Source organism: Podarcis filfolensis (assembly GCF_964270895.1).
Source record: "Podarcis filfolensis genome assembly, chromosome: 3".
NCBI lineage: Eukaryota > Metazoa > Chordata > Lepidosauria > Squamata > Lacertidae > Podarcis > Podarcis filfolensis.
In genome coordinates this window covers 18,719,702-18,731,981 of record NC_139606.1, presented here as the reverse complement: position 1 = coordinate 18,731,981, position 12,280 = coordinate 18,719,702, and the positions used below count along the sequence as shown (strand labels likewise).

Genomic DNA, 12,280 nt, shown 5'->3' with positions numbered 1-12,280 from the left:
AGGTGGGTGGTGGGTGGGCGAAACCCGTGTCAAGAAAGCGGGGTTGGACGCCCTCGAGTGTTTTGCGTGAGATCAGAGGGGCTCTTTCTCTACCATCTCCTTCTCTTTTCATTTCTATTTCTATCTCTATCGTCGTCACGTTAGGCCAGTTCCCCGCACATGGCGCCCTTCGGATGGGAGCCGGAAGCGACTACAGGAAGGAAGAGCTTGACACTTACCCTCTTTCCTTTCTCCTTGCCAGAACAGCGCATGCGCCCTAAGGCCACTCGACGCGGGGCTTTGCCGTTGGGAGAGGCAAAAAAGAAAAAAGGAAAAAAAGAAAGGAAGCGTAAAGACGCGCGTCGTCCTCGCTCGCGCAGCGCGCGGCGGCCGCTGATTGGATGGCGCGGGGAGGGGACTCGCCGCTCTCGCGCCCCGGGGCGTCGTGCGCAGGCGCGAAGCCTTTCAACGGTTTCCCGCTGAAGCGCCAGCTGCGTGGTTTCGCTTTCTGTTCCTGAGGTGAGTGGCGAAGAAGGAAAAGGGGAGAATTAGGTCGCCTGCTTTCTTTAATTTTTGAGTTTCAAGAGGTAAGCCTTAACTTATTATTGTTATTATTATTGTTATTGTTATTAGTGAAATTCATTGGACTCATTTTCTTGCCGCTAAGCGTCTTTACAAAAACACCCCCCCCCAACGTTCAATAAAAAGCAAGGCGAGGGGTTGGGGGGGGGGGAATGAGACATTAAAGAGGAAACATTTGCCTCATTAATAACACAGGGAGCCCTGATCAAGTGGCTCCCGAGTACTGTATTGTCAGGCCTAGGGCAGACTAGAAAGAGGGCATAGCTAGAACTATGGAAGCGGCTTCCGAAAGAGGCTGAGATGTTTTTAAAAAGAGGGTAAGGCCACGACAAAAGAAGGTAGGATACAGTAACGAATGGTGTATGCGGAAATGGCGAAACTTGCCAGAAGAATGAGAAACCGGGAGAACAGAAAGGAATTGAGGTGGTTTATTGAGTATTTACAAAAAAGGAAACAGATTAAGACATGGGCAGGAATATTAGTAAAACCTACAGTGTTTTTTTAATTATATACATAAAAAGGTAAAGGTACCCCTGCCCGTACTGGCCAGTCGTGTCCGACTCTGGGGTTGCGCGCCCATCTCGCTTAAGAGGCCGGGGGCCAGCGCTGTCCACAGACGCTTCCGGGTCATGTGGCCAGCGTGACAAGCTGCATCTGGCGAGCCAGTGCAGCACACGGAAACGCCATTTACCTTCCTTCTAGTAAGCAGTCCCTATTTATCTACTTGCACCCGGGGGTGCTTTCGAACTGCTAGGTTGGCAGGCGCTGGGACCGAAAGACGGGAGCGCACCCCGCCGTGGGGATTTGAACCACCGACCTGACGATCGGCAAGTCCTAGGTGCTGAGGTTTTACCCACAGTGTCACCCACGTCCCTGCCAATTATATACATGTGTGTGTGTGTGTGTGTGTGTGTGTGTATATATATATATATAATAATTAGACACACACATATATATGTATATATACACATACACGTACATATGTGTGTTTATATATATATATATATACGCGCGCGCGCACACACACACACACACACATATATATATACACATATATATGCATATGTATATATATTTGTATATTTTCCTGTGTATGTGTGTGTGTGTGTGTGTATGAATGTGTATGTATGTATGGTATATCTTAGAATAGACAGATAAAAGAAGTAAGTTAAGACAATTTGAAGTATGCAGGAAAAGACGAAAATAAATGTAAGGAACTGCAGAAAGAGGGGGAAGGGAGTCGAAATTGAAAATGTTACAATTTCAAAAATAAATGGAAAATAAAAATTGATTTATTTTTAAGAAGAGGGTTAGGCAAATTCAGAGGATAAGGTTGCCAGTGTCTATTGGTCATGATGCCTGTGTTCTTCCTGCACTAATCATTAGTCGTCTCCCCCCCTGTTTAGGTATAATTAGGAAAATACATGGGTAGTAAACCAGGGCGTGGTAGCTGATGGGTCTCGAACCCTCAGTGGACTGTCCCTACATGCAAAGACAGGCTCTGGCAGATTGAGTGGATGAGACCAATAGTGGGTCCAGTGGAAAGGCAGTTTCTGTATGTGTTGTAGAGGGACATGAGGGGCAGATGTGTGTTGTCAACCTGGGAAGGTTGGCCATCTAGGAGAAGGAAAACTCATATCCTAAAGCTCTGCTGCCTTTCAGGAGATCTTCAGGAGAAGAAAAGGCATAAGGAGTAAACTACACAAATCCAGAGTGTAGAGTGCATAGTTATTTCTTTCTTTCAACAAAAATTTAACTCATAGCAGCCTTTGCTTGCTCACCCAAAACCAGGATGCAAGGCTCATTTTCTGTTTAGTTGATAAACCCTCACATGGTCAGGCTCCTCGAGGCAGCTGAAGTGCTGGCTCATTGGCCCATGTAAGAGAGGTGGTGGGGCATTCATGGACTCTGCCTGTCCATGTTGCTCTGGCTGTAGATATTCAGTATCTAAATATCCTATCTAGATATTCAGTGCAAGGTACTGTACTGCATATTTCAATGCCAAGGAAGTTGTGATACAACAGAACCAAAGCCTTAATATGAGAACCATGGAGTGTACATTACAAAAGAAAAAAGTGCAAGAACACATGCCAGGTAAAAAATGATAATTTAAATTATTGGCATCTCCATTATAAAGCATAAATTAAAAAAAACCAAGCAGCCTAATTTTGTGCATATTTACTTAGAAGTAATGTTCAGTTACTCCCATATGGCAATCAAAGGAAAATTCCTTTGGTTTAAAGCTGGAAAGTGCAGGCTTATGAAATCTGCTTTTTTATTATTTGTTAATTGCATTTATATTTCATCTTTTTCTCCAAGGAGCACAAGGTGGCATACATGGTTCTTTTCATTTAACCCCCACAAAATGTAGAGGGAGGTTAGGCTAACAGGCATATGCTCTTAAAAGAATAAAACTTAACAACTACAGTAAAGCCTCTCCTCCTCCAAGAGGGGAGGTGTTGTGGGCGCGACGCGATTTCTGCGTCACGCAGGGGGTGTTACGCCCCCTGCCCCACTCACCTGGCTGGCACACCACTCCCACAGGTAAGCGCCCAACTGGGCGGTTTGGAGGGGGCGTGGTTTGCAGTTTAACTTACTGCTGTGCCAGCCATTCCGCCTCATTTTCCACCTTCTCCTTGCGAGTCATCGCAGGGAAGAGCTCAGCCATGAGGTTTGGAGTCGGGTGTGTGTGTGTGTGTGGAGGATTCTTGGTTCCTGGCTTGCCTTTTAAATTTAGGAGGCTTGCGTGCGCTTATTGCTTTACTGCTTTTAAAAACCTAAGCATCCAAGTTCGCAATCTGCTTTAGTTTTCGCAAGCTGCCTTGCTGTGTCCTCTTTTCCGTATAAAAACCTACATTTAACCTTCTATTTCCCCCCACTCCTGGCATGTGGGCTCTCCAGTTTGTCTGTTACCTTTCTTAAGCTGCAGCTTGTTCCCTTGCCCAGCACGTGGTCTCTCTGCCCCCAGCGAGGTCTGAGTGTGAGTGTGGCTCCGTCTTTCTTTCTCCCTCTTCTCTTCGCTGCACTGTGCGTTTTCTCTCCCCATGTGTTTTTCCTTCCCCTGCCTCTGCCTTGGTGGCTGTGCGTTTTATTTTAATTTTTGGCCAGGGTGCTTGTACGTTTTTCCCTCTATTGTCCTTGCCCGTCCGATTGCGTGGCTGGTCTGGGTGACTGAGTGGGTTTGCCTTACATTTTAATTTGTTGGCCAGGGTGCTTGTACATTGAATACTATAAAATAAGGAAACATTTATTATATAGTTTCATTAACTTTCCCTCCACTTCCCCAACATTACAGCGCCAGAAATTTGCCAGATTTCTGATGAAATATTTCCAAAAGAATTTCTGTAAGCACAGAGGCCAATATGTCAAAGAGAAAAGAGAGAAGCTTTTCAGCATCATCATCTGAAAAAAGACCTAGGCAAGCCACATTTGATTCTGATGATGACCCTAACGAAGAGGAGTTGTCACAGCTACAGAGTGACAGTGGTTACTACTCACAGCCGGTAAGCAATTTGTCCCACAATGTGGTTTTATATTATGCCTGAGAGAAAAATGAAACTATTGATGATCAGACAAGCACCGGGGGGGGGGGGGGGGACATGTAAGTTAAGCACCTGTGCTAGGAGAAGGTAAGTACTATCTACTGATAGTAAGTACTAAAGCTGGAATAGGGGATTGCATGCTTGGAGCCAGATTTCTACATCTCCTTAATTACCGCTTATTGGCAGATTTTGTTATAGCCATTTCCAGGGGTCTTTTAAGTTTCCATTAACTTGAGAGCCTGCTTTAAAAGTTGAACTCTCACCTGTCTGCGACAGAAGTTGGTGGAACTTAGCCATGGGTAGAAAAGTTAAGTAGCTTTGAGGAGGAGGCCATGCCAGCCAACCCTCTCCCTTTTTTATCTTACAGATTTAAACTTTCATACTGAATAAGCCCAGTAAACAAAAAACAGATAATGAAAGGTTAGAAGCAAGGGTGTGGGTACTATGGCACAGTGTATGTATGACTACCTGCTTGCAGGGTGCAAGTTGAGTATGCTCTGTGCAATGAACTCTTCAAAACCATTAAGAATGATGCCTTATGCTGAGTCTGGTCATTGGTCAGTCTTTGCACCCCAGAGCATCTGTAAGGAAGGAGGTAGTTTTTCAAGTACAGTAGTACCTTGGGTTACATACGCTTCAGGTTACATACGCTTCAGGTTACAGACTCCGCTAACCCAGAAATGTTACCTCGGGTTAAGAACTTTGCTTCAGTGGTTGAGAACAGAAATTGTGCAGCAGCGGCAGCAGGAGGCCCCATTAGCTAAAGTGGTGCTTCAGGTTAAGTACAGTTTCAGGTTAAGAACAGACCTCCAGAACGAATTAAGTACTTAACCTGAGGTACCACTGTATTGTATATGGAACACCAGATATTATGGTAAGTGTGGCTTGACTGAAACTGCCTTGCACGTGACAAAAATGCACAGGAGTTCATTATTACCTGCTCACTCAACTTCCTTATCCCTGGGCCTAAAGTGGATACTTTCAGGAAAAATATCTCTTTATATTTCGTTAGTTGCACTTGGGCTTTACCATTGCTCTCACGTTTTTTAGGGAGACTCGTTGCACACAGTTTGTGATCTGCTATTTAGGCTACTACTTTAATTGTGTGGGGAAATGGCAAATGAGAGCTGAATGTTCTGCTAGTAAGGATTATTCAGACACCCCATGGTATTGTTAAAAATATGCAAGCATTGTGATGATCTGTGACTTTCTGTTTGTGTACAAAAGATGGGTGATCAGTTTTAAACATCTTTGTAATGTATCTGTAGGTGTCAGGAGAAGTTGGAATAATTGAAAGTATCCAGCTGAAGAATTTCATGTGCCATTCAATGCTGGGCCCCTTCAAATTTGGACCCAATGTCAATTTTATAGTTGGAAATAATGGAAGTAAGTTTTTATTTATTATTTTAAATCATATGGAAAATTATAATATTGGCATTTCTTCCATTCTGTAGCATATTTCTTATTTATCAATTTCTAATATACCAGTTATTCTGAACAAAAAGCAGAATAGAACACTAATAAAATACATATAAAAGATTACAAACAATAAAGAAGCAAATTTAGTACCTCTCAAACAATAACTAAGATGCATATGAGAGATAAGATGCTTGGAGAGAAGGAACAGCAGATGATTATGGGGAAGGGGAAAAGAAAACCCCCAAATCAAAAAGAGAAAGCCTCTCTTATGAGTGGTCATTATTCTTATATGTATTTGAGCGTTTCTTTGGAACACAGAAACTGTGTTTTATCAGGTCAGACTTGACTGTCATGTCCAGTGTTGTACATTGTAGCTGACAGTAGCTCTCTAGTCTCAGGCATGCTCTTTCACATCATTGCCTATCAGAAACTATATTGCATTACATGGACTTTTTGCCCTACTGTTCATATTTTTCCTCTCTCCCTACAAATAAGTTTGAGCCTGTATCAGAAGAGGGCAAAACAATCAGTTAGGCTCTTTTCCACAAAAGCTTATAACCAAATGAATTTCACTAATGAAATCTATCTTACTTATTATTTTGCAGTTATTTCTATTGAATCATTGAACAGAATAAGAATCCTCTATTTTCTAACTTTACCTTGCTAATTTTGCAGTGAATATGTTGACACACTGAGTTATCATCAAAGCCCACTTTGTGACTGTCAAAAAAAGCATTAGCAGTATGTACTCATGCTCCTCAGTTGAGCTTTTCCAGTTGGTTCAGGGCCTCCTGACCCACAAGATGTGAAAGAACCATCAATGGCTTGCTGCGATATATTTGTGTAACACTTAAGAGAATGCTAGTTACAAAATTCTTGTATTTATTTCATAAAATGTATGGGCCACTTTTGTGAAAAATAGAAATTAAGCTATATGATGCAATTAATACCAATACATTATTAAAGTGTACATTAAAAACCCAGTAATGCAACACATTTTCACAATACAGCAGCAAATATGAAACAAATGAATATTGAAGCTATAGCTGACCTAGTCTCTCATGAGAAAAAGTGTCATTGAGTTATTTCTACCCAAGAGTGTTTTTATGTTATGTAATCACATGCTTTATAACCCAGTAGCTTCTTTAGGAATGGTCTTTTTTAAAAAGAAAAATAAGGGAAGGGGAGGAATGGTCTTCTTAAAAAAGAAAAGAATAAGAGCCATTTTTTGCTGCCTTAAAAATAGCTTGCCAACTATTAAGAGCTTAATAAATGTTGCTTCATTCAGGTGGGAAGAGTGCTGTGCTAACGGCCCTTATGGTTGGTCTTGGAGGAAAAGCTACAGTGACAAATCGAGGAACATCTTTGAAAGTATTTGTGAAAGATGGACAGAGGTAAGTCAAAATCCAGTATTAAGGCAGAACGAGTAAGAACAGTACCAGGGATGGAGGGAAGAATTTCCTGTTCCTCCAGAAATACTCTGCAATCTTTGAGGCCAGTGTCAGGTGATGAGATCTCTGCAAGAGTAATACATATTAGCTAGCTACCTACACCAACCATTTGTGGTGTCAGCAATCTTTGAGGCCAGTGTCAGCCATTTGTTAGTTCCCAGGAGAGGTTAATCATAAGTCTGTACAACTCCTCCAGTCCATCTTGGAATTGTTGCAGTCTGCAGATGTTACGGCTTGAGTGTTAGGTTATGCCTTTTTTCTTACCCTGCCTCCTGGTCTAGAAACATTGGACACTGTTTACTGATATTTGTGCTCATTTTTACAAAGGTGTTGCGTACTGTGGATTAAAAATAATATCTTCCTTGGCATAAGGCTTAGAGTACTTATTTATTATTTCATAAAATACACTGCATGATTGTAAAAGAAGCTCAAAGTGGTTTACAAAAAAGATAAAACAATAAAATCAAGAAAAATGCACAGCCATGCTTTTAAACATACAAAAAGTTAAAATACTAAAACAGATTAAAATCTCCTCAACTTCTAAGCTCCTGGGTAGGCTTGTCTAAACAAGAATGTTTGTAGCAGGCACCAGAAAGAGTACAGTGAAGGTGCCTGCTTGATCTCAAGAGGCAGGGAGTTCCAAAGTGCAGGTGCTGCCACACTTTACCGCTGCGGAATGGGTCTAATGTGGCACCTGTAGTATTGCCAATTCTGCTGATTGAAGCAGTCTAGTGGGCACATGTTGGGTAAGGCAATCTCATAGGTGACCTGGTTGCAAGTTGTTAAGGGCTTTATATGCTACTGGCAACACCTTGAACTTGGTTAAAAAGATAATTTCTTGAATTTACATGTTAATTAAAATCAGCTCATTTTTTGTCTTCAGTTCTGCAGATGTTTCAATAACGCTGCGAAACCGAGGTGAAGATGCGTTTAAACCACAGCAGTATGGTGACTCTATCACCATCAGTCAACGCATAAACTTGGAAGGACATCGTAATTACAAACTGAAAAGCAGCACAGGTACTTTCAATTTTTATGAAGTATTCAAAGAAGCTCTGTTTTTAGAAGAAACGTGAGGTGAGCTGCCTTCTTTCTTAAATACAGTAAGCCCATAGCTTGTGTGCATTTAACTTGTATGCATTCAGGCTTACCTGCATGGCATTTTTTTGAACAAAATGAAAAAGGGGGTGGGGTTCTGGGAAAAATGAAGTTGACAATCCTACCTGACATTGAACCTATTGACTCTGCAATTTTAGGCACGATCCCTGGAACGTAACCCCCACATAAGTTGTGGGCCTCCTGTATCCTCTTGTAAATGTTGCTATAACATGAGCATGCAGATACCTTGTACTGCTCAATATTTTTTTTGTTGGACTGCTTTGGCTTGCTTTGGCATTAGCAAGAGTAATGATAGGATTGTGTCTGCATTATACTGGTGTCTACCACGACATTGTAGGCATAGTAATAAGTCAGAAGGATTGGCCTGGTTTTTCACTCCTCAGGCTTCCCTGTCAATGTTACTAGTCCATCTGCATGCCCCAGCCTGATCATTAGTATTACATCAGTTTTAATCTAAATTGTACATAGGGAAGCTCAAACAATTTCTTAAAGGGGCACACTAGGAAAACTCAGGATTGTTTCTCTTCTTCTTTTTGTCAGATTGTCATCCTTGGTGCGAGTCGTCTTCTCTTTTCTTTCCCCTATCGTGCACTTTTGCTGTTGTTTAAATAAAAAAGGCCTTTCAATTTTGTTCCTTCAAGTCACCTTCTGTCTCCCACTTACGTTTTCTTGCTTTGCATGTCTCCCTCTTGTGCCATGCCCTACCCCCTTTTGTTATGACTTCACAGAGGAAGGGGAAAGTGTAGAAATCCACTGCCTTGCTAAACATAAACAAGTGATAACATAATAGGAGAAAGCCTTGGCAGTAGCTGCAGAGCAAGCTCCTCTGGCCCCTCCTCTGCTTTTACAGTACAAGTTCATAAAAAAGCAACAGTGCTTTCCACGGTACATTAGTTGTCCTGGCTGGAGCCACGGCCAGAGAGTTGATTTGCCCTCCAACCTCAGTGGTATGGCCTGGTTGTGCCTCACGAAACCTGAACTGCCGAAGTATTTTGCATGCGCACACACACACACACACACCCATCTCCTAGAGATGCCTTTCTCGAACATTCAGCTTTGCATAGGCCTAGACTATGCTGGCTTTTTCTTTTTCCTCCTTTGTTCAAATTTTGGTCCTCCTGATATTCTCCCCTCCCAATTACTAAGGAGTTTTGTAAAAGGCCAGCCACAGAACAGAACTAAGGAAACAGTAGAAGTAGAGGCTTCCAGGGGAAAAAATCTGGTCACATGGTTCCTGCGGTCTGAGCAGTAGGAGGGATCATAATCCATTTGGGCACCAAGACATAGCAACATCCTGGACATTTTTAGGGGGAATGGAGGGCATATAAATGCAATAAATATAAATAAGTGTTCATTCTAAGCACCAATATTCTGTTCTACACCAAAGGTATAATTTAATTGGTGTTATGTAGTAATTTTTAAAATCTCATTGTGGTTTATTCTCACTTTTATATTCAGGTGCCATAATTTCGTCCAAGAAGGAGGAACTTACTGCCATCCTAGATCACTTTAATATCCAGGTAAGTCTAAATTTGTTTACTTCTACATATAACACCTAATAGATGATTTTTAAAAATTGTTTTGATGTTCTTTGCTTAAGGGTGTGTAGCCAGTTACTGCAGCTTATGATTCCTCCCCTCCTTGAATTGAAGCCCCTATGCTCAAACTCTTATAGCAACTTTTCGTGCGTCACGAGAAACTGGTTTTGGGTGGTAGTGACTGAGTGTATTGTCAAAAGGTTCTTCTGGGCATACTGTTTGCAGTGTAGTTCTCTGGATTGTGGCCAATGGTTATGTGGAAGTTGCATTTGCATTTTAAAAACAAACTTGCCCGTTAAAGCTCTTCTGACATCCTTTTTCTGCGAGCTGTTTGTGACTTCTCAAATTCTTAAAATAGTAAAGGTGCCGTAAAGGAAAATCTTCATGAACTTTTATGTAGTTAATTGAAAGCCGTTACGCTTGAGATACTGTTACAACCATAATAATAATTTATCTTGTCTTGCAATGGATGCTGAAGAGAATTTCTGAATTTCAGGTGACTGCTTACTTAAATATTACATCTAAAATACTTGCCAAAGATAAACAAAATAGTAAGTGACTTTTGTTGTTGCAGGTGGATAATCCTGTATCTATACTCACTCAGGAAATGAGCAAACAGTTCTTGCAATCTAAAAATGAAGGTGACAAATACAAGGTAAACAAAACTACCATATGATGTTGTCAGTAATCCATTGGGGAGTGTATGGGGTGTTAGTAGAGAGGTAGTACCTCTGGTGGGGGACATGTTGTGCTTCATCTGGGGTAGTTTGTCCATCTTTGGTCCCCACCCTCCTAGAAGCTGTCAGTATGCCCAGCTGGTTCCAAACATATTGTTCTGTTTTCCTTTGGACCACATCAGCGCAGCCGAGGGAGGGGGGCCTTGTTGTCTGGGCAGCCCAGGACCTCCATTCGCACTGCCTAGGCTTGTGCCCCAAGGAGGTCACTTCAGTGCTGCTAATGACTTCACCCTTGGAAGCACACTCCATTGTCTCTTGAGACAAACAGATGCCAACAAATCGATTGGACATGACTCTTCCTTGTTTTGAGAAGCACAGCACACCACTCTAAGAAATGGAAAGTCCATGTGTGTTCTTCTTATTCAGATCTTGAGCAGCTTGAAGGGCTTGATGAGTATATTGGAAGCATGCACAAAATTTGCATTCAGTGGATAGCCGTAGCACTGCTTCTTTATGTTCTTATCGTGCACATGTTGAGTGAGGTGGGTGGAGCGGGTAACTAGGGTTTTATGAAATGTGTAAGTATAAATGGACTGCATTCATAATTCTTAGTCTTTTAGAAAGTCAGTTATAGAACATGAACTTGTGTTTTCTTGCATTAGTTCTTTATGAAGGCAACACAGTTGGAGCAGATGAAAGAAGATTATGCATACATTATGGAAACCAAAGCAAGAACTCATGATCAGATTGAACAAGGAGCAAAGGTATTATAAACAGTAATGTTATGTTTCCCAGGCCCACATATTGGACTGTGAAACTCCACCTCCCCCAGCCTTTCATACTGGTTCTAGGTTCACTGAGAAATGCTAAAATAAGACCAGTAGCCCTACAAAAAGAAGGGGCACGGGTGGCACTGTGGTCTAAACTACTGAGCCTCTTGGGCATGCCGATCAGAAGGTAGGCGGTCTGAATCCCCGTGACAGGGTGACTTTCCGTTGCTCAGTCCCAGCTCCTGTCAACCTAGCAGTTTGAAAGCATGCAAAAAAAAGTGCAAGTAGATAAATAGGTACTGCTCCGGCAGGAAGGTAAACGGCGTTTCCGTGCGCTGCTCTGGTTTCGGTGTTCTGTTGCACCAGAAGCAGTTTAGTCATGCTGGCCACATGACCCGGAAAAACTGTCTGCAGACAAACACTGGCTCCCTCAGCCTGTAAAGCGAGATGAGCGCCGCAACCCTAGAATCATCTGCAACTGGACTTAACTGTCAGGGGTCCTATATCTTTACCTTTTAGTCCTACAAAATAAATTCCTAACACTGATTTATGCTTCATGAAGCATCATAGTCACTTTTTAAAAATATATACTATTTTGTTAAAGATTTTGTGCAAACAAGCAAAAGCAGTTACAACAGAATCTCATACAAATGATTTTGTAAAAACACAACTGCAACTTAAAGAAACAATGCACAGATGCAGTAAAACATTTAGTAACATACATAATCTGATGCTGAGCTTTCTAGACAGCTCCTCTGGGTTTCTTCTGTCCCTAGTAAACACTAAGAAATGGTCCTAGTATCTGTACTGCTGTCATCTCCAACAACATTTTGTGTCTCTCCTTAGTATCTTGAAGAACTTCAGAAGCGTTATTTGGAGAAGGAGGATCGTTACAAAAGTATTGCTTTTGTGAGTGAAATGCAGAATGAACTGAAGAAGTTACAGCACCAGATAGCTTGGGCAATGGTAATTTGTTGTTTCAGTACCTATCTGTGGGTTTAAATTGTGTGATATTTATTGTGTGATGCTTACATTAATCTTAAATTTTAGGTGAGAGACACTGAAAATGAAGCTGAAACACTCAGAGATGATATTGGTGCTCTAGAAGCGAGAACTGGAAAATTTGTTGAGAAAGTGAAAGAATGGCAGGTATATATGCATTTATTGCAAATACTGACTTGAATTGCTTTGATTCTCTTGTTC

At 41.7% G+C, this 12,280-nt stretch overlaps 1 protein-coding gene across 4 annotated transcripts in view; it reads left to right on the top strand.

The window, feature by feature from the left end:
- Positions 1-218: 218 nt before the first annotated feature.
- The window catches only part of SMC6 (structural maintenance of chromosomes 6), a 33,873-nt gene continuing 21,811 nt past the window's right edge, over positions 219-12,280 (top strand). For 2 of the 4 annotated variants that reach the window (XR_014546466.1, XM_083607149.1), the window contains exons 1-10: positions 283-566; positions 3,857-4,064; positions 5,372-5,489; positions 6,811-6,916; positions 7,857-7,993; positions 9,551-9,612; positions 10,205-10,285; positions 10,970-11,071; positions 11,924-12,043; positions 12,128-12,226. Coding sequence is in view for 3 of the 4 variants with exons in the window: in XM_083607149.1 (XP_083463275.1) it covers positions 3,924-4,064; positions 5,372-5,489; positions 6,811-6,916; positions 7,857-7,993; positions 9,551-9,612; positions 10,205-10,285; positions 10,970-11,071; positions 11,924-12,043; positions 12,128-12,226 (966 nt within the window). In the remaining variant the exon portion in view is untranslated. Of the gene's footprint in view, positions 567-2,530; positions 2,656-3,856; positions 4,065-5,371; positions 5,490-6,810; positions 6,917-7,856; positions 7,994-9,550; positions 9,613-10,204; positions 10,286-10,969; positions 11,072-11,923; positions 12,044-12,127; positions 12,227-12,280 lie in introns of those variants that run through there. The other 2 variants (XM_083607150.1, XM_083607151.1) reach the window with 2 other exon arrangements.